At 40.7% G+C, this 23,261-nt stretch overlaps 1 protein-coding gene across 4 annotated transcripts in view; it reads right to left on the bottom strand.

Moving 5' to 3' along the window:
* Positions 1 to 21,064, bottom strand: part of LOC102211084 (SLIT-ROBO Rho GTPase-activating protein 1-like) — a 40,269-nt gene extending 19,205 nt beyond the window's left edge. For all 4 annotated transcript variants that reach the window (XM_005750876.1, XM_005750877.1, XM_005750878.1 and 1 more), the window contains exons 1-4: positions 20,644 to 21,064; positions 5,755 to 5,950; positions 3,987 to 4,041; positions 2,302 to 2,409 (exon numbers count right to left, since the gene is read on the bottom strand). In XM_005750876.1, the coding sequence (XP_005750933.1) occupies positions 2,302 to 2,409; positions 3,987 to 4,041; positions 5,755 to 5,950; positions 20,644 to 20,710 (426 nt within the window). In that variant the 5' untranslated portion in view covers positions 20,711 to 21,064. The remainder of the gene's footprint in view (positions 1 to 2,301; positions 2,410 to 3,986; positions 4,042 to 5,754; positions 5,951 to 20,643) is intronic.
* Between the last annotated feature and the right edge of the window lie 2,197 nt (positions 21,065 to 23,261).

Here is a 23,261-nt window from a genome sequence, read left to right as displayed (position 1 = left end):
ACAAACTTAATTCATTTTAACTCCTACACCCAGAAAAAAACAAATCCTCCGGACTTTGAGGTGATAATTCTCCTTTCATCCACTTCATACTCAAATACAAGCGGAGGTCACAACTGAGAGGTATGTTTTATTTTATAAGTAGTTTCTCTGAACTCCTTTATAAGTTTGCTAAAGAAAGTACTGTATAAATTTATTATTGTATTTTATAAATAGCCTAGTTTTGACTACTGTAATTATTAATGCTTAAATCACTTAATTTTTAAGGTAAAACATTTAAAAATTCACTTTTCCCGTGATACAGCTGCTTTTTATAGTTTTTCAGAGAACAGCTGCCCAATCACATTGTCACTTTATAAATTGTTAATATAAACTACGGATTACAGAAGTGGCTCTAAGCACAAGTACCTCAGTACTGTGCTCGAGTACAGCACTAAAGTACCATTAATGTATTTTTACAGTGCTGGAAACCATCCGTGTGCGCAGACCTCTGGGGTTGTTATTTTTTCATACGGCTTCTTTAAGTCGCAGAGTTGATTTTAATAAAAAGTAAAGTCAGTATTCCCCTGAGCTCTGCTGGAGTTTGGCAAATTAAACACACACACACTGGTGTACTTTTACCCGCCTCCAACTTTAGCTCGCCGTGTTCATTATTAATCTGGCTTCCGGCTCGTCTTTTATTCATGCTAACTAAAGTGCAGCTACTGCCAGCAGCTATAAACAGCAAGACCTCCATCACATCGCCGCGTCCTCTCAGAAACTCTCCTCTGAAGAGGAAGAGACAGACAGCTGAGTGGCCATGACAACACCGACAGCCCTGTGGCCATGGCGACAAGCTCAACTGATCTTTTCTCAGCGGGCGCTATGGGAACGGGATTCATCCATCCTGGGATTCCTCAGTCATTTAGCATAATGTAATATTAATGCTGCCACATAGCTCTTTCCCAAACTGCTCGGCTGTTTAATGCATGAGACAGAAATCCAGTCTGAGAGCAGGCAGCGGAGCGCGGCTTGTTTCATTTATGAATTCATTTGTTTGTGTGTGGTCAGATTCATTTATATATCTGCTGCTGTTCAGCCTGCCTGATGGATAACCACTGTTTCTGTGCAGGGGCACACACACAGTTGAGGGAGAGGCGCTCAGATCCTTTGCTTAAAGCAGCTGCTAATCAATATTCTGATGGCAATAAAGTATGAGCTGACGTGATGAACTTAATGAGAATGAACAGCTGAGCTGAGTTTCAGCTTGTTTTTTTGCTCTCAGACTCTGAGTTTGCTGTTTTTCTTCTGATAGTGTCTCAAAAGCATTCTTAAAGGCAACTAGAGTGCATCAGTTTGTAAGTTGCATAAAATTTTGACCGAAAAGTCCTTTGATATTAAGGAAATGTAGCAATTACAGAAACATTCTAAGGAAAAACCCTTTTTTTGGAAATCATTTGAGTGAGATGGAGACAGGTAGATAGGCAAGGAGATAGTGAAAGTACCGTGGTCAAACGTTCAAAGTAACTGACAGTGCACAAGGCGGCTGAAGGAGAGAGTGCAGGCAGGGTGGAGTGGGTGGAGACAAGTGTCAGAAGTGACAGGCGACAGAGGGAAAGCAGCGAGAATGAAAGGAAAGGTTTACAAGATGGTAGTGAGACCTGCTGTGATGTTGGGTTTGAAGACGATGGGACTGACAAAAAGACAGGAGGCTGAAGATGATGAAGACATTAAAATCTTCAATGGGAGTGAGAATGCAAAAATAAATGTGAAGATTTGACTGGTTTCATCGGAATAATGTAACGACACAAGTCAGCACAACACTAACTTTTTTAGACTTTTCTGTTTTGTTTTTGATACTAACTCAAAAAAAACAACTGCTTATTGATCTAATGGTACTTCTTTAACTTCAGCTTAGAAGAATCCACTGTGGTGCTATTGTTACATATTGAATAAAAGTGAAAACTTAAAAGTTGTGTAACAATAATGTCCTAAAGACAGGAAATCGACTTTTCTGGTGCAGCAACAAACCTCATTCTGTCGTATGTAAAAAATATTCCTGCACTGATTTTCATTATTCTTAGATAAATAAGGTTTTTACGACATATCAACAGAAATATAATTATGAGACCAGGCTACATTCATTTATTTGACAAAGTAAACAAAATTAGTCTAAAGATGCTCCCGAGCAAATACATACAAAGCATTAAAAATAAAGACCTCTGTTCTTTTAGAAGTGGAGAAACCTTTACTAACAGACTAACACATGAAGGATATTTTGTTTGCATAAATATCAAAGTATATAGTGATGATAATCTTGCTCACCCTCTTCAGCAGGCGGGCCGAGTCCTCGCTAATGTGTGTGAGGCGGGATATGACGTTGTTTAGGTAGAGGTCACTGAGGGTGGCATGGTCCTTACTCTCCCTCCTCACCTGGAAAACAGAGATTGGTATGAAAGAATGTACTAGTAATAATAATAATAATAATTAATAACAACAGTAGCAATAATAATTTACTAATAATAATAATCCTTGGGGAATTATACAAGATTCTGAGAACTATTCTATTCAGTGCAAAACTGTAGGTAAAAAGACTGAAAAAGAATAAGTGTATTTAAAAATAAATAAATGTGGTTTTAAAAATTATACAATGCATAGAAGCATTAAGGGCAGACACACATCTTTAGGACATGACTGGACTTAACGGAACGCCATTTCCTATAGAACAGCTATTGCACTCCTTTATTTACAGCAGAGTTCTGATGGTCCACGGGGAAGAAGCTGTTTTTAGCTCCGGCTCTTTATGTATCTGTACTGTCTGGTCTGTCTGGAGGCAGCAGGTTGGACAAGTGCAGTCCAGGGCGGGAAAGGTTTTGCATTATTTTCTTTGCCCTGCTGCGATACAGAGAGCTGGAGATGTCCTCTAGAAAGGGCAGCTGATGCTTCTCTGGGTGGTGCTGATAAACCTCTGCTGTTACCACACTGTGATGCAGTACACTCTCAAAGTGGAGCGTTGGAAGGCCACCAACAGTTTCTCCCTCTGTGTAGTTCCTTCAGAGCATTCTCAGTAAACCTGGTCTCTGATGGGGTTACTGCTGATTCTCCACGATGTTGGTTCCCATGAATTTGAGGAAACCCTCCTGACGTAGAAGAGGGCTAGCAACACCCAGATAGCTCTCTGTATGCTGACTCACCTCCACATATGAATCAAACTTTGTCGGAGGTTTCATCCTGTTAAAAAGGAGTTTTTCCTCCCCACTGTTTCCAAGTGCTTGCTCAAACAGGACTGCCTGATTGTTGAGGTTTCTCTCTATTATTTAAGTTCTTTACACTAGTCTCTTGAGGCAACTGTTGTTGTGATTTGGTGTTATAAAAATATAATTGAACTAAATTAAATATGTGTACAAGGCGTACAGGAGAACTCAGCACACAGCTCTGAGGAGAGCCAGTGCTAAGTGTGATGGTGGCCAGCATTCACCGTTTGTGGATGGTTGGTAAGGAAGTCTTTAATCCCAGTACAGATGGGGGCGAGGGGTCTAGGTCACATATTTTACCAACCAGTATATACGAGACGATTGTGGTGAAGGTGGAAGAGCATTCCAGGATAATTTCCTGGGTATTCAAAATGGCTCAATGAAATCTGGAGGGCTGTTTGGTGCATGAGCTCACTCGTGCAGGTCAAAGTTAAGAGGGAGGCAGTTTTTGATGTATTGAGATACAAGTCTCTCCAGACATTTCATGACTACTGATATAAGTGCTATTGGTCTGTACTCGTTTAGACTGTTGATGGCTTGTCTCTCTGGGACAGGAATTGGGAACGTGTCAAGGAAAGATTGAAAGGATTGAATAAAACCTCTAATAGTTGGTGAGCACAAGCTTCAGCCACTTTGCTAAGTACAAGATCGAATGCAACAGCTTTTCTTACATTTAACAGCACATGCCTCATTGTATATTCATAGCTCAGAGATTTCAAAAAGACTTTGAGGAGATTCACAAAACCATAAACTAACCTGATTTAACAGCAAATACCAACAGTTGACTGGTGAGAGCAGATTCTGGTCCTTTCTGGAAGAGGGAAAGTGAGAGATGCCTTAAACATAGCAAAAACACTCATTTATACAACTTATATGTGGATTATTAAAACTGTGTGGAGAGGATCATTTAGATAACAGATAAATGCATTTGAGTTCAAGCCCTTAATATCCACTGTTGGCCTTTTCTTTTCCGTTAAGTAGCTATCCTATGCTTCATTGACAGATAGTAAAGGTTTGAACAAACTCCCCGGTAAACACATATATTAGATCAGTGGTTCCCAAACCACTGATCTAAAAATGTTTGCGCCCCCCCACCACCCGCACAAACACATCCTCCAACCACACACATCCATATTTTGTTTTCAAACTCCATTGCGGTTTATTTCACACCTCAAACATTTAGTAATCTGTTTCTGATGTGAAATAAAAATTTATTTTAAAATTTATGTGAAATAAAAGTATTTAAAGATATTTTGTGCTTCATTTTAAGAAATTTTCTATCAACAGCCTGTATTTGAATGCAAAATTCTGAATCGTATTTTATTTTTATTTATATCGTTACATCATGACTTTATTCATGACCTAAATGTATAACGTCCAAATACCCAGGGGCCGATGTATGTTATAGGATATATAACATTTTTTAAAGAACAGAGAGCAGTAACTAAAAAAAACACCAATGCCTTTTTCTTTTTCTTTTTTAAATGGGGGCACATGAGGACCAAAAATAAACAAATATCAAGAAAATTGGCAAAGATAAGAAAAAATTATAAACTTATAACCAACAAATATTAAATATCTTAATATTGGAAAAGTTTTATTAAATTTGTTGTATTAAAATACATTTAAAGTACCTCGCGCAAACATACTTATTCTGAGTGGAACTTTTCAGAATCATGTATATTCAATTATTTTATCATTGTAGCCATTAATTATTTTTCTTATTTATATATCACTGGGAGGTTTTATATATATTGAAGTAATTTATCTGCAAAATAATAACTTACTATGTGGTTAATCTTATTCTGGAGGGGCAAGAGCTTTAGCTACAATGCTAATAGAAGCTATCAAGCTTTTTAAAAAGCCTACTTAAAACACTTTTCTCCACAGTTTTAAATGTTTCTTATTGATGTGAAGTGCTATAAGGCAGCGGTCCCCAACCCCCGGGCCTTGGACCGGTACCAGTCCGTGAGTCGTTTGGTACCGGGCCGCGAGAGTTGAGGCTCAGGTGTGAAATGTATAGTTTTCAGGGTTTTTATCGGTTTTCAGCGTTATTTTGTTATCGTTTTTATCGTTTACTCGGTTTTCCTTGGTCTTTTCACGTGTGTTATGAATAAATTTTCCGGTACTAGTTTTATTTTGTTGTATTTATCCGCAACACCTTAAAGGCCGGTCCGTGAAAATATTGTCGGGCATAAACAGGTCCGTGGCGCAAAAAAGGTTGGGGACCGCTGATATAAGGGATTATTAAAATGAATTAAAATGAATAAACTTGATTAATATCTTTGGTTCAAAAAACATGGGAAAGTAAGTAAGTAAATTAGCTTAAGCTTAGGCTAACAGCTAGCAATAACCAACTCAGTTTTAAAGCTCCAAAAGTTATAAAAAATGAATATTTATGGTAAAGTAAATCCCTGATATGTCCCCTTTCAGTAAATACATTTTTGTGTGTTTCATTTAATACACAAATATGTGCCCCCCGAAACATGCAAACATGCATGCGTACTCAGGTAAGCAGGCCTACTTGTATTGCTGATGATCTTTCGTGCTGCGTGTTTTGGCCATGAACCTCTCGGCTAGCTTCTCCAGGTTTCTCGAATACTCTGTTTCGATTTCAGCCTTCTTCCTGAAGAAATCCTGGAGGTCCTGAAGCAGCTGGACCCGCATCTCTGTCTGCTGCTCCAGACAGCGCTGCTGCTCCACCAACTGGGTCCGCACATCTGCACACGGATAATTAAAAAAAAACCAAATATACTTAACGAATATTTGTTTTCGCAATCGTTTCTGTCCGCTGGTAAGTTAGACCTAGTTGTGTGGAAAATTCATAAATATATACTAATACTACATACACCTATACAAACCAAAATGAAGCTTGAGACTTGGCGACTCTTCCAGAGTTTTACAGATTAAAAAGAAATCTGTAGGATCACCTTCTTTTTCTCAAAATTAAAAACATATCATAGTGATGCTGATGTAATGCAGTTGTTACATCATGTTGTTTCTGTTGGCTGACTTTATATAAATAAAAATATAATAAATATAAATACATATGTGAACAAAGGTCTGACTCTTCACATCCTTCACATTTAAAATAATCAGACATTCAAAGACCGGAACTGTTGATGCTGAGATAAAGCAGCATTTATTTTAAATAATGAACACATGCAGTGTCCAGGAATTAAGCTAAACTGAAAATAAGGGTTGCAGTGATTAACTGGAGATTGCCTGAACTCCAGAGCAGTGTCTGCAGAGACCTAGACGTGAGATCAAAGATTGCATCATCCTGCTCCAACCACATCCTCCATGTAGCATCACCTGCCTTAACCTGCTCTGCACAGTGATTCAAGCCACTGGATGGGGCAGACTCAAACAAAGGAGTATCACACTGAAACCATCAAATATTTTACATAAATTTATCTTGCACCATGTCACTCCTGATTCAGAGTTTAATATGCAGATTATATTCTATACTTACTGTAGTAAATGCTTTAAAATGGTTTCAGTGATGGTAAATTTGATCACAGATTTGTCAGTCTACCAGCCACATATGTCACTGAACTAGAAGTGATATACTACTGAGCCCACTTTGACCTTGAGACTGATACAAGCAGTCTAAAAACAACTTCAAAAGAGAAAATCGTGATCCCAGGAGGACATGAGCACACTAAGACGTGAACAGGTCAGATTTAAATAGACAGGCACTGGGTAGCAGCTGCTTAATGATCATCTAATCAGTTAATTTGGTCAACAGAGAGGCAACCACTGAGAGACAACTCATTTTTTTTATCCCTTTCATCCAAGAGAATGATTTAAAAGTGTACAATGCACTTGCCCTTTTTTGTAAGCTCAGCCGCTGATAACCAGGCATCCCTGGCTTATTTCAGCTTGGATTTCCAGGAGATTGCTTGTAGTTGTGGTTGTCCTCAAAATCATTCAGCTGCCTCTGCAACAGTTCTTTCAGCACTGTTTGCTGAACGCTCTCTTTAAAAGTGGGACTCACTGGAGAGGCAGCTCGTTATTGCTTTATTGTTTATTTGCCACAAACTGGGCCTGTATTTGCAGAGGAACGCCTTTTATATGTTATTAATGTTATTAAGAGAACACAGATTTCTCCTGCAGTGAAAGAACAAAGTCTATCGCTTAGGCGACCGCTACAGTCAAGATAATGAGTTTAATTGATAGGTCTGGTTCTGGTTTAACATGCTAAACTGCAGCATTGATTAACTTTAATTAACATTGCTTAATTTTCCTATTCTTCCTCATCTTCACTCTCTTTGTCTGTTCTACCTCGTGCAACTGCTGATGAAGATGATGACCATTTTTCCTCTGAGGAGTCACCTTGGACGACATCCTGTGACCGCATTAAAATCATTATACCTAAAAACCCACATTGCAAGCACACACAAACACACACTTTGAGTCCTACAGCGTGGTAAAGCCTGGCTGCATGCTTCACTGCTCGTGCCATTTCAGAGCTCGATCAATCTGCAGCAGCAGGAAGAGCGAGCACAGAATACACAGTAACTCCACCTGTCTCTCTCACACACACAAAACACACACACCAATCCCAGGGCTCTCTATCCACTCCAATACCTGTTGTCTTGGTAACCACACACTGTGTGTGAACCATGTGATGAGGAAGGTGAAGACAAGAGCTTGCATCTGCCGCATCGACACACACACACACACACACACACACACACACACACACACACACACACACACACACACAGGGGTGGAGAGTTTTATAGACTGACCATTTTTCTGTGGAAATCCATAAAAACATGTGCAGCAAGCAGTGTGTGTGTGTGTGTGTGTGTGTATTGATTCTGGCATTGTTTGATGTTGTTTGCTTACTAATTTAAAATGGCTGCCATCTCACGCTGCTCTCACACATTGTGTTGAGCCACAACAATTTCATATGAATGAATGTCTGCTCCACTGCTCCGAAGCTGCTTCACATCTTACAGGGGCAGGGGGGAGAACACTCTGTTCTGATTGGCCCGATGGATCAGCGGTTTAATTACTTCTTTAAGTTGGTGTCGATGCCACGTTCACTATGTGTCCTTTAAACGCTAATTATGAGCAGCCAAGTGGAGAAGAAAGGTCTCTAATGTGCTATTCCGGGTCTAAGACATCGGAAGTGTGGCAACGGGGAAACAAGCTGCTACTGAAAACCATAAATGGTTTCATAATAATAACAACATATTAGATTCTGGTCTGTTATGTGGATTCATGTCTGGCTCCAGAAGGGGGCCACAATTTCCTGCTTCCAGATGATTTTATCCAGCACTAGATTTCAGAATTTCACTTTCACTGAGGTTTTTTCAAATGGAATTCCAGGATTTCTGGGCAATGAGGGGAGATCCAGGAAGTGTTGGAGGGATTATACATCTATCCTGGACTGGAAACAGGAAGAAGCAGATGTGGATTATGCTGAAGAGAATATTTTAGGAAGCCTGCTGCCATTATAACTTTGGATATGTGGAAGATCATATGATGCTAACACTCATATCAGATTATCTATGCTAATCTTGGGTTCCTGGTTTCAAAAATAATGTCTATTTTGTTCCATCATGTCTCATTTTTTCACAAGTGGCAATTCTAAACACGGGCCAGATTTCACTAGCTGGGACTACATTCTCATTTTAGGTTTGACAGCATTTCTAGTAGGTGATGGCAAATGGCTTGAATAGAGACTGAGGTTTGGGGGAGGCCTCAGAGGGGACTGGTAGTGTCTCCCAGGCCAGACAGATCCCCAGAGAGGGCATCCCCTAGAACAGGGGTTTCCAACTCCAGTCCTCGAGAGCTACTGTCCAGCAGCTTTTAAATGCATCTTTGTTCCGACACACCTGAATCAAATGAATGGCTTGTTACCAGGCCTTGTTGCCAAACTTGATGGCATGCTGAAGAGGTGATCCAATCATTTGACTCGGCTGTGTTGACAGTAGCTCTCGAGGACTGGAGTTGGACACCCCTGCCCTAGAACCAGTAATGCTTGTATGTTACAAAGGTTGAAGACTGTTCCAAAAAATATGACTGGCAGGCAGGCAGGTTTGATAAGCAACGATAAGCAATCATTTGCAATGATAAGCAACCCGTGACCTTAATGGGGTGGTCAGGGATTCCATTGAATGGCGCATGTGCTGGAAAAATTTGGAAGGAATGGCAGGAGAAGAGATCAGAAGAAATTCTGGACGATGACAGACATTGATAGAGGAATAGCGATGCGACTCAACTCTTAACAGAAACTCTGCTGCTGGGCGCATGCTGGGATTTTTGATGCTCCAGGTAATGACCCAACGGCTTGTGAAGAAATGTGAGTTTGTCTTGAAGTAGCTGTCCTGAATGACTGTGTCCAGGAGAGAGGGTTTAAGTGATGCTAGTGAAAGCATTTGAGAAGTGAAGGTATGCCTTGAGGAATTATGCACACTGTGGAGTCCGGATCTCCTAAAAAAGAGGCGCAGCTTTTATTTGTGTGAGAAAGCAAGAAAATAGGGAGCAATGGCAGAGAAACTGACAACGCAGTGCCAAGAAAAGTTTGCTGCTGTTTACTGGAAAGGAGGGATAGTGGAGCAACAAACTGGCAACCCGGTGCCAGTTTGCAAATGATGGACAGATGGCAGAGAAAGAGAAAGTTTGTCCCTCTCTCTTTTAGGACATGTTGTAACTGGGCTACTGTCCAGCCTGAAACCTTAATGGAAGGATATTTTCGAGTTTCGAGTTTGTCCTCTTTAAATCGAGTTTCGAGTTTGAGATTTGAATCTGCCAAAGGAAGGGACTGAGATACTTGGGTCGAGGCTTAGAAAAACCTCTTGGCTTCAGGGACCAAATTTTCTTTTCACAGACATCATGAGAAGGATATTCTTTCATTCTTTTAAATGGATTTCAGTTAAAGTAACATTTTTAAACTACAAGGTGGGCCATTTATATGGATACACCGTAATAAAATGGCAATGGTTGGTGATATTAAAGTCCTATGTGAGGGGGCAAACTCCTCAAGATGGGTGGTGACCATGGTGGCCATTTAGAAGTCGGCCATCTTGGATACAACTTTTGTTTTTTCAATAGGAAGAGGGCCATGTGACACATCACACTTATTGGTAATGTCACAAGAAAAACAATGGTGTGCTTGGTTTCAACGTAACTTTATTCTTTCATGAGTTATTTACAAGTTTCTCTTTGTTCACAGCCATTGACATGTCGAAGAGGTTAACACGTGAGGAGCAGAACGAAATTGCGTTGATATCGGGTGAACGCAGTAACCGGGTCATTGCAGCAGATTTCAATGCAAGACACCCTACGAGACCACCCATCTCCCATGCTACAGTTAGCAAACTGCTTGCTAAGTTTCGTGAAACTGGTTCCAAAATGTGGACGCAAGAAAGCCCACAGCGTAGCACTCGCCACATGTCACTGGAGAGTGGCATTAGTCGAACATCCCTTCGGCAGATATTAGCTACTCACAAATGGCACCCTTACAAACTCCAGCTACTGCAGCATCTCAACGAGTATGATCCAGATCCCAGAGAATAAAGTTACGTTGAAACCAAGCACACCATTGTTTTTCTTGTGACATTACCAATAAGTTTGATGTGTCACATGGCCCTCTTCCTATTGAAAAAACAAAAGTTCTATCCAAGATGGCCGACTTCTAAATGGCCACCATGGTCACCACCCATCTTGAGGAGTTTGCCCCCTCACATATACTAATGTGCCACAAACAGGACTTTAATATCACCAACCATTGCCATTTTATTACGGTGTATCCATATAAATTGCCCGCCCTTTAGTGCCAAATCACAACAACAGTTCTCAAAGTGTTTTATATTGTAAGGTACAGACTCAACAATAATAAGAAAAACCCCAACAATCAAACGACCCCTTTGACCAGACACTTGGTGACAGTGGGAAGGGAAAACCCTCTATTAACAGGAAGAAACCGCAAGTGCAACCAGGCTCAGTTGAATAACTGCAGTCACTTTTCACCTGTGCTAGTTGGTCATTCTGTTCAGTTAAATGAAACCTTTGAAAATATACAACTATGCAGAGAAAAAAAGGGCAGTGTTAGTAGTTATTGTTTATTATGCTATTACACTGACCGGTTTGAAATTTACCATTTTTGAAACCTCAAACTTCATCATCCTTTTGAAAGCAGATGTGACAAACAAGGAGAAACCCAGCGACACTGCACGTTCACACAGCAGCAACTTGTTAATCATAACCTGCCCCACCATATGATTAGCAAGTCACTACCATATGAGTCACACCGTATGAGTCATACACCGCTTTACTCTATAAATGGGACCACATTTTACAAAAGGAGCATCATTTTGTGTTCAATAAGACTTGAAACTAGACAGCACCAGTGTGTTTGATGGGCTACACTCCCATACATCCCACTATATTGCAACTGAAAGAAAAACCACTGGATTCTCGCCAGACTGAACATTTTTAAAGGATAGGACTTTTTATTTAGAGGTAAATGTAAGCTGATGCAGTATTTATTATTTATAACTGTTTTGTGCAGTCGTACATTGAAATGAGAACATACAACCACATTTTTATCCACTGATTTATAGTAGTAATTATTAATGGCAACGACTGAAATATATAATTAGAAAAAAGGGGTTTTGTGAGTTTCAAGTGGTTGTTGGTAGCTAACTTTAAAAATATAGCCTTTTGAAATCAGATGATTCTTAGTGACAGTTTTATAAATACAAAGCCAGATTTGATTTAAGAGCTCACAAACAGAGTGACCTTCACAATGTGATAATAAAATATTAAAATAATGTTATCCAACATCCAACTTTGAAAGTTTTAAATACTGCAATATTCAATTTATCCAACAATATTAAACTTTCATTATTTACTAGTTCGGGTACAGTACAAAGTAGGAAATGTTTAAGTTAAGGGTCTATAACATAAATAATATAGATATAAATATAATATCGACAATAAAAATCAAAACTTTTCTGTTATTTTTAAATGTTATCTTTAGTTATACACACTCACATATGTTATCACCATGCACACACTTTCTCGCTACTCCAACACCAAACACTGAAACATGATGCAGTAATTTTCTTTATTTCATGAATAAAACAAACTGTAGGAGGCTCTTTCTTTGCTCTTCCTGGAAATCCATTTCACACTTTCCACTGGGATTTCTGATGCCACATCAAAGAGTTCAAACGCTAACTCTGCCTCCAAAATGACGTGAGACTGCGTCTTTACACAAACGTGCATCAAAGGCAGTGATACGACCTTTTGTTGAGTTAAAGTCCTCCTTGGATTAAAACTTAACTGCAATCAAATTTAAATAATACAAATATTAAACAATATAAAGACGCATTCAAGATGAACTATCAATTATTTTTATTTCTGTTGTACCTTTTGTTGAGTCTGAAAGTCAAAATCAGAATCAGTCCAGCTAATTTAACTACAATTTGAACCTGGAATTTTATTGCTCATTTAAAGAATAATTTTTAAACATATACATAATTTTATATGTTCATATTTCTCTAAATCCCACACTCCCCTCTGCAGTCCATCTCAAGCTTTTTACATGAAATTTATTCATGGTCACCTGATATGCTAGAGGCACGGCCAAATTTTATAAATTCAGTTTTGATCAACACGTGTACAGAAGCCCTCTGCTGCACAGCTGAGGCTCCTGCAGAATATTTCAGGATTATGTCAAAGTGACTCGATCAGTTAAGAATTGATTAAAACAAGAGGAGCTAAGGTGTTAAATTTTAGCTGTGCACAACCTTTAGCAGCTAACATCTTCGTATAGTCTTCTGTGTTACACTTCTGCTCTCCTGCTTTGCTTGTTTTCTACTCCAGTCACCTGCCTGCAGTCATATGACGTCCTGCTGTGACGAGCAACTTCAATGCCACGCAGTCTCAAGGAAGAAGACCTTACAATGTAGAACATGGCAACTTTCCACATTTTCAATTCCAAACTCTCCTTTTGCTTTATACATCTATTAACAGAGTTCTTCTACTGCAAACGAACATTGAGACAATTTACAGTAAATTCCAGGATTCCAACCCTGCAATCCAATCCATGTAAGATTTATTTTCTAAACGATAACTGTACTTGTTTTTGTGAAAAATGTCTGATATGTGTTTGAAATGGCAGCAGAGCACATTGTCTGCTAATCAGAAGGTTGCTGGTTTCATTCCTGTTAGATAGACCGCAAGCATAGAAAAAAGTGCTTGTATGAATGTGTGTGAATGAGCTTCAAGTGCTCACGCAGAGTAGAAGAGCCACTTATAAACAGAAATAAATAAAAAAAGTATCTAAATTCAACATTGGTTTTGTAAGTAATGAAAATTGTTAACTAATCTGTTACACTACTTATTATATTCCTTTCACAGTACTCTGTAATGTGACCTGAAATGCACTGTCACATAATCACCTGTTAAGAATATTAAACTAAAGCTACAGTCCCACACACTGACGTAAATCCGGATCCGAATGAGGACACACAGGATCTTTCGTTTCTTTGAACACAAAGCAAAGCTGAAAACTAGCCCAAAGACACTTCAAAGCGATCGCCACAGAGATTCTACCGTGGAAACAGAGACCGGTACAAATGGAGGCTGCAGGCCTGACTGCTCATCACTGCCTCTGTTATGCTTATTTTATGGTCCTGTGGTTGTTTCAGTCTGGGGAGGTTTTTGCCAACAGAGATAAGTTCACAAACACGCTCTGTGCCAGTCCTCCAGAAACCCAACTGCAAATTTCTCAACATGGATGAATGTAGTTGTTGGCAAGTGGGCAAGAAAAAGGAAAGGAGCGACAGTGGAGTTCACCAGGAATGTGAGACGCAGGAAATAAACACCAAAAATAAAAAAGTACAGCATGGAAATTTCAAACAGTGGCTAAAGAGGAGATTTTGTTTTTAACTGTTGCTCTCTGTATGTTATAACTTCGCTATTCTCCACAGCTGGCTTACAGACCAACAACAGCTGTAGCAAGAGTGGCCCACAGACCAGTCGCAGCACATAGTTCATATACTGCCTCCATCAACAACTCTCTGCAGGTAGACCGGCAGCCCTTAACTGCCAACACTAAAGCATAATTTAGCTGTTACCCGTTGAAGATCAGGCTCTGGCTGCAGGACTGGGGTCCGCATGCAATCCTTACATCACTCATGCTTTCAAGGCGACCCCCCCCCCTCCTTTTTTTCTTTTTTCAGCATAAGTAACAGCATAATTGTAACTGTAATGTGATTACTGAATTTAGAACAGTACCGTTACACTACCATGTTACTGAAAATGTAATATGACTACAGTAACGCATTACCGTGTAGTGCATTACACCCAACACTGTTAATCAATGAGCAAAAAAAGTGGGGCTATTATTTTGGTGATATTGCAAAATAAAAATCAACAAATCCAGATTTGTTCCAAAATTAATCAACATAAGACCAACTACATTAACCCTTTGCATTAAACCACATCAGTTAAGAACAACTTCTTTTAATATGTAGCAGTAACAATTTAAGGTAATAATAATTTTTTTAAAAGCCAGACAACCCTGAAGAAAAATCTTTAAAACCAGCCAATACCAAAGAAGGTTGCTTGAAGAGAGTATGATAATTAGAAACATTCCCATCTCAGGTTATATCAGGCAACACTGAGTCTATTCAACAATGCAACACAAAGTTGTTTTACAAGCAAAGATTTAAAAGGAGGGTACAATCTGGTTTATTCTAAAGAGAAGAACACAAAGCCTTACTTTGTCTAATATGACAGGAAACTAAGTGTTGTTTGGATTATTTGCATTTTTGACTATAATCAGTAGATCTAAAAACCAAACACTTCGTGATGAATTAACGAAAATGTCCAAAAGAAGATGTCTGTGTTTCTGTCTGTTTGCTTTATAGGAATACAAAAATATGAGGCTTGCTTTTGCAGAAGAGAAGGAGGATTCAAACAGATCCACCGAGGAGGCGAGATTATATAAATGAAACTTCTTGGCTGGGATCACAGTCAACTGAGAGTGAAAGAGGATATCCGCCGTGCGTACCTTTTGATCTCTGAAATGCCTCTTCTTAGAAACCTCCTCGCGTGTCCTCGTAGCACCCCGATGACTAGACTCACCCTCTTTGATCAGACGAGCTACAGTCAGCGCAGAATAACGTAGTAAAACACTGACAAAGGGGAAAGCATGCAGGAGTTACCTAGAGTGTAAAGAATTTGTCTTGTTAAATCTGTGAACTGATTTGATCTGAAAGCTCCCTGGAGCTCGTTTTATTCCTTTTGCACCGGGGATGGCGTGCTCGGGTCATGCACAGTCAGAGGTCAGAGCAAAAAACCACAAAATAAGAATGATGTGAATGTATAATTATTGATACATCCATTTTATTTGTTCAAAGCGACCTTTATTAGAGTAAAAGTCAATTTAAATGCTTCTTAATCGCATGAAAACTTTTACGTTTGTGCATCTACACACCATCAGCATCATCCTAAATTTAGATTACCTGCGTCTCTGTTATGGAGTCCTGGATAAAGTTAAGTGAGATTAATTTTTTATCACCTTTGTTGCTCTGTGTTTGTGAGATTAGAGCATGGACGAGATCCCAAACGGCTGAGAATTGAAAAACAAATAAAGTAGAAAAAGACTGGTTTATGCACAAAAACCTGCCTTTTTAGTTAGTTTATTTAAAATTAGGACTTTGTGTCAAAGAACAGACCTGCATTGACCCACAAGGCTGTCTTTGTCAACAAACAGAACAGAATACAACATATTTTATTAAAAATTCAAGTTTATGTTTGAACACTGAAAAAAATCTAAATCTACCAGTCGTCACAGTTTTATATGGAACAAAATGAAAAAGTACTGCATGTGCCCACAAATAGTCATGTACAATATACAATAATAGTAATTTTAAAAATAAATCAGCCAAGTGAAATGACTCATTTTAGAAAAAGGGGCTTTAAAAGATCTTCATATTTAAAACTGGGCCACAGTAGTCTGTAGGTTGGTAATGGCTTACGTACGTTAAAACGATCTCCAGGGGCTTTATTCAGAGTAACAGCCCTTCTCGGTTGGTCTCCTTTCTCATCCAGAAGAGTGTGTTCAGCTTTGGCGAACTGGGTGTTTAACTCACTAGGCTCAAAATGGAGAAAGAAGCTAACAAGTAAATCGAATAAACCCTACTCTGAAAGCTTTGGAAAAGTGATGTGGAAGTAAATTGGTGCATGTGTCTTGACTTAATTCTGTGGTTTCTCTCTACCAGCTTCTCAAACACTGAAGATTTGTTTTGTAACACAATCAAATGTGAACTATTTTGCACTCTGAGAATTTGCAATGCGATTTCACCATTCTATACATTTTAGAGACCAAATTACTCCTCTTTCTGTTTCCAGTTGGCTGACTTCCTCTTTCTTGTGTACTTCCTTAAAATGGCCGAAGACATCTTTCAGATGGTTGATGAGGCTTTATGAATTATTCTTCAAGAATTATTAATCATGGCGACTTTTATCTATCTTGACCCTTTCTTTGTTAATTTTATGGAGAAACCTTTTCTGTGCAAAAGTTGCATTCGCATGAGCTTTCATTATGTGCTTCTAAAATTGGAGGCACTCAGACTTGTTTCATGCATCTGTGCAGTAATGGCAACCTGGCAGTGAGAAGATCAGGCCAGCTTCAACAGGCGCAGTGAAACCCTGAAATGGCCTTTAGGGAGCTATTTGATTGATCATCATTCTGCAGCATGATAATGAGCCTCACCATCCAGCTAGTCATAAAGAACTGAACTACCTTCAGCTACAAAGAGTCCTACTACTGATTTTTCAGGCACTCATAAGCTATTTTCACACATGAACTCTGGAAAATGGCTGGACAATCTGGTCAATAAAGCCCAATGTTGTACACAAAACAGGACAGAGCCCACTTCATGCTGGTTCTCAATACTGGAAATGCACAACTGGACATCACAAGAACTTTGTGCAAGAGAGCTGGGAGGTCAAAAATGGTTTAATGTTCAAACGGACTGTTTAAGAACAGCTTTGGAGTAGGACTGGAATGGCACAAACAGACTGAAAGCTGAGTGTTGTGAGTTCTTTGTGTGAAAGATCCAGACACTAACAGTAAGAAACAAAAAAGAGCTAGAAAGAGTAGTAGTACCATCGACATTCTTCTGCACTTTTATACTGTTGTGGTGAAATCTGGGAACCCATTGATTCAGTCTGGTTACCGAGCATCTTGGACTAATAGCCAGTGTTTCGGGACTTCCAGGGCATAAAGATCGCGATCCAACACACAAAGGTGTAAGCTCTACAAGTAGAAATTTTATTCTTTTGGAACATCAAGCGTGGACATCGCCTGTCTGGACCGAAACTTCCTGCCTGTTAATAGTTCAACTCTGAATGCAGAAAAATATTTTTAAAAGGGTTAAATCCTCATGTGATAGTTGGCAATGCTTTTGATATCTTTTGTCACCACATGGATAGCTTACCTGCATACACTGATATCTCGCTCAAGCAAATCAAGACAAACAGCTACAAATTCGAAATTTCATGCATCATCTAGAAATTCTGCATATTCTTCCGATTATAGAGAGTAAGTGTAGTTCAAAAAGGGTAGGAGAAGGCAGGAGGAGGTTTACGACACCATCTGACCATGTGATGTGCAGCATCAGTGAGGTTGAGCCACCTTCATGTCACACTTAAAGGAACTGCTCGGCCATGAAAACCCATGCAATGAAGCTCCCGGCACACGTTTTTTTTGTTGCTGATGTTAATGTCAGAGAAGGCTTAAAACTGCGTAGTTATGGAGTCAGCACAACTCCGCTCTGTAACTTTACCTGGTCTACATGGCCTGAACTAAACAACGCAGAAGCACTGGAGATGCTTTGGCCCAAGGTGTACCCTGCCTCTTGTCTTATTACAGATTGGAGAGGATCTGGTCTTTAAGGACCCTGAACTGAATAAGAGCTTAAGAAAAATGGATGGTTCCTGTCCCTGGAGCTATTTGTACTAAAACTGCTATCTGGGTGGGGATCTCTAACCAACATATTGTCCCTATAAAGTAAACAACATGCTGCTAAAGCTGACATTTTAATACATTCATATCAGCAGTTTTGTATTTCAGACTTAGCTCTGTAGATACAGGAAAGTGGATGGTGCCAGAGTATTTACTGAAAGGTTTAAGATCTTTGCACAGATCAAAGAAATCTAATTCTTTAACAATATGCTGAACAGTTTTCTGCCTCTGCTACTGTCTCTTCTATCGCACACTGCCCTGAAAATGCAGAGACAAAACTGCTGCAAGCCCTCTGTGCTGACCTGCCGAGCACCTTGAAAAGTGACTTTGTGCCATTATCCTTCAAACCATCCTCACGCTTGCCGTCCTATAAATACAGAATGTGTGAGCATGATGTCAGAAGAACAGGAAGCTCACGCCGTGGTTGTTACCACGACAACCAGGTTCAAGGACACAGGGGCAGAGTAGTGCTGGATCATCATTAAGAAATTCACACACAGATGAACGTACGTGCACGGTGATCGGGGCCTCTCATTTGGCACTTCAGAGCATTTAAAGTGAAGAGTCACTTCCTTCCCTCTTCTGTAATTATTCACCTGTCTGCCTGTCTGTATGTTGGTGTGTCTGTCCTGCAGGTATGCAGATGTGAAGTTACTAATCAGCTGCGTGCAGGCGCAGGCAAAAAAAAAAAAAAACCCAAACTTGCAGCCGTTGCAGCAGGAAACACTTTATATCTGCCTCTCCTCTCCTCCTGCAGAGCTCCTTTTTTCCCTTTCCCCCTCCTTTTTCTCATTAAAACGTTCCTCATCTCGCTCGTTCAGCCAGAGGAAGCGTGACACGCTGGAGATGAGGTGACGGGGTGAGTGTGCTCAGTGCAGTTCCAAATATGTATTGTCAGCACTGTGCATAATCTCCACCACTACCTTTACATCAGGCTCAACTCACCTCAGTGAGTAGACCCCACCTCCCCAGCGGCAGCAGCCACCTCCTGTGTATACATTACACACCACCTCCTGCATCCACCAATCAGGAGGCAGAGCAGGGAGGCAGACTTGGAAAGCACATAGTTACAATGGTGGATCTATACGTTTGGCTCTCGGCAGGAGGCGACAGGGGCACCGAGATAGTCGGCCGTCCGGAGAAGGAGGAGCAGCAGGGGGCTTTATCCGAGCGGTCATTGTGATGCAGGGCATCCCCGAGCGCGTTCTGGCAAGACGCCAAATCGAGGGCACACAAACACAAGCAACCACAAACAACACACAGTCACACACACACACTCCACTCTTGGGGGCTGTAATGGCCACTCTCCATTAAATGTAATCACTCAAAGTCTGTGTCGATTCATTGGAAAAGGTATGAAACACACACACACACACACACACACACACACACACACACACACACACACACACACACACACACACACACACACAGGGCAGAAGCAGGATTCTTGAATGAAGGTGCTTGGATTTTGAACATTTCCAAAGATTCGGCATGTGATTGAGGTGAGAAAACATGAGCGGCTCCTTTTAAAGCGTGGGCGTAGGTGACAAGTGAAGATGGCAGCCTGAGTGTGAGGAGCCATGTGGAGCTGCACAAAAATGAGATGCTGCTGGCATTTTGCAGGCGTTTGAATGAGGCTGTTAAAAGGTCAGACATTTGGAGGTAAAGAGGAACACACACACAAACACACAGACGTAGACACAGGTGGATTTTGGCTGATCTCCCATCATCCACCCTGCTTCATGAAATGAAAATGAAGCAGCTTGTAAAGAGCTTTTCATAAAAGGTCATTTGACTCGCCCGCCCCATCGGAGCAGGGATGGAAGGAGGAAGAGGAGGAGAGGGGGTTGTCCCACAATCATGGAAACCACTATTTAAGAGTTTTTCCCAATCATCATCATCACCTGAGCGTGTCCCTGGGGTATCAGGTGCACACACACGCTGCTGCAGTCACAGTCTCACAGGAATACAAATACCAGACAGCCACTTGCCTCAGATCTGAGCGTAAAACCACACACACACACACACACACACACACACACACACACACACACACACACACACACACACAGACAGTGGGTGAAAAAGATCAAGAGGATCTGCAGAATACATACACCCCTCTTCTTCCTCCTCCTCCTCCTCCTCTCCCCCTCAGGCGCCATGCAGCACTCAGGATGAACCCAGAAATCCTGACGTCTCACGGTGAGGTGTCAGCTCCCCTACAAACACACCCTGCACGGGACTCAATGCATGAGCGGTGAACGTGCTGGCACACAGGTGTGTGTGTGTGTGAGAGAGAGTTTAACGTGAGCATGCAAAGGTGAGAGAAAAAAGGGTGGGTGTGACAGGGAGATTTAGGTGCAGATGCGCGTGGAGATGTTCACACATGACGAGAAATCAGCTTACCTTTCACATGGCTCTCGTATTCAGCAAGGATTTCTTTGTCCTTCTTGCTTTTGTTTGAGTTTGACATGTCGCCACAGCGCAGGTGACTGACCGGCAGGTAGACAGGAAGAAGAAGAAAAAAAAACACACAAGAAGAACAAGAAGAAAATTATTTCCCTCCGCGTGCACCGCCCGAGGCTTCACCCGCAAACATGCTCGGATCCATCCAGTGCCGCAACAACACAGCCAGCAGTGGCCCCGCACCTCTCCACGCTGAGGAGCAGCAGCAGGAGGAGGAGGAGGAGGAGGAGGAGGGGGGAATCACGCACACTCAGAGAGAAATTACCCACTCGTGACCGCAGACGCCGCCGCCGCCGCGAGGACGAACAACCAGCTGATTAAACTTGGAAAAAAAAGAAAAAAAAAAGAAGCCCGACTTCACCGCGTGCAATCACACTCGCGCGCGTGCACACGCATGCACCGGTCTGCAGGGAGTGAGGAGCGGGAACACGCCCACTAGGTAGACGTGCGCTGGACCACACACGCATACGCGCGCGCGCACACACAGAGGGTCGAGTGTCCCTGTTTAAATGTTATCCTCACCCCGCCGTGACCGGCACGCGCAGACGCACCAGCCCTGCGCGCGTGCAGATAATTCCAATAAGGGGGGAAATAAATAAATAAATAAATGAAATGCCGGTGAGGAAATGGGTGTGTCCGGCCGGTAGGCGGAACCGGAGGCATGATTGACAGCTTCGGCGGCCAGTGAGTCAGAGAGAGAGAGAGAGAGTGTGTCCAGGAGCATCTGTTAAAGAAAATTACATTCAATTTTTTCATGTTTTATTTCTCCAATTCAGTAGTGCTAAATCACAACAACAGTTGCCTCTGGGTGATTAATATTGTAAGATAAACCCCCACAAAAATACAGAAAAAACCTCAACAATCAGATCAGTGAGCACATGGCCACAGAGGGAAGGAAAAACTCCCTTTTAACAGGAAGAAACCTCCAGCAAAACCAGGCTCAGGGAGGGGCAGGCATGTGCCGTGACCTCTTGGGGGTGTTTAATCTTTCTATTTAAAATTATATAACAACAACAATAATAATGAGCTTATAGCACTCTGTAAACTCCAGAGAGCTTCACCAGCAGGATAAAACAAACACTGGAAGACAGTTAACTGTGGACAAAGTAACAGAAAAACACAGAAAAAGCAGTTTGAAGGAAGTCAAAACTCAAATAAAATCAGGAGGATCTTTAGCTTCCGACTGGGCCCCTGGAACAGACTAGAGACCTCTGCGGTCTGTACAGGTGCATCTGGCACTGAGAGGTCTTTGTTGTATACTGATAAGAGAAACCTGTCTAAAACACTACGTATCTCTGCAGTCACCGTCAAAAGAATTTCTAAGATGACAAATACGTGAATGTATGATTCTTTGCAGCAGATCCACAGAGGAAGTAGCCAACAGGCTCTAAACTCTTTCTGCTGCATTTGGACTGTATGAATGGAGCAGCGTGATATCAGCTCAGACAGAAGCCGCACAGCCTTTTAAAACTGAGTTTATGGTTATTTGACGCCACCTGCTGGCTGTATTTGATAATGAGCTGCACCAACAGAAAGCGACTGTAAAAATAATTCTTGCAAGAATCAGCCAGTTGTCCCTTCATTTTGACTTGAGAGAGAAATCCACATAAACGTTGATTAAAAACGCAAGAATATACACTATATACAATGTACAAGTACACTAGAATAACAAATCGGGTTTGGTGTCTTATTCATTTTATTTAATGTTTATCATGTTGATGTGCATGATGGATTTACTAATATTTAATTTTCGATTATTTAACACAACAAATAGCTTAAATAAAGCAAAAGAGCTCAATTAAACACAATAAAAAATCACAAAATAAAACTGCACCATAAGGAAAATTTTACAAAAGCGAAAGAAACACAATTAAAGAGAAAATGCTACAAAGTTGAATACAGTACAATAAAGTGGCTCTTTTTCATGTTTTGCTGTTTTTGTACTTGTTTAATTAGCACTAGGTGGCAGCAGAGTGTCTCAGATCTGCTCTCTAACAGCTCCACAGTCGAACAAGAAACAAGAAGTCAGACCAGCACAGTCCTGAGGTTCACTCTGGACCATCATCTGGCACAATAACAGCTGTAATCGAGCCGGTCTGACAGCCTCAGATACACCAGGCCCCAGCAGCAGAGATTGCGACACATAACACAGTTAACTAAACGTTTTCTTTCTAGTTTCAGCTCTAACAGCACCGTTTTCACAAAACTGACCTCCAAATGAAAACAAAATTTAAGTGAAAACAAAAATATTTCAGAACTGTGGGGTTTATTGACCAAATGGAGACACAGGAAGATCCACAACATAAAACAAAACAAGAAACAAAGAGTTTTTCCAAGTATTGTTTTGTTCTTACATCTTCTACGTCTCCTAATCACTAAAAGTCATTTAAAGGTTGTTTGTGAACATTTTAAATTTCTGTGGTTAGTTATGCCTCATTTATTGTTCCTTTTGTGGCTTTTTTTTACAACTCTGTGGTTGATTGACATGTGTTTTTGTTAGTAGTTTTGCATCTTTTTGCCATTGTTTCACATTACTCTTGTTATTTTGTGTGTTTCTT

This window comes from Pundamilia nyererei, unplaced genomic scaffold (assembly GCF_000239375.1).
Source record: "Pundamilia nyererei isolate P.nyererei 1_Seehausen unplaced genomic scaffold, PunNye1.0 scaffold00291, whole genome shotgun sequence".
In the NCBI taxonomy this organism is placed as follows: Eukaryota; Metazoa; Chordata; class Actinopteri; order Cichliformes; family Cichlidae; genus Pundamilia; species Pundamilia nyererei.
This window is presented reverse-complemented; position numbering and strand designations above follow the sequence as displayed.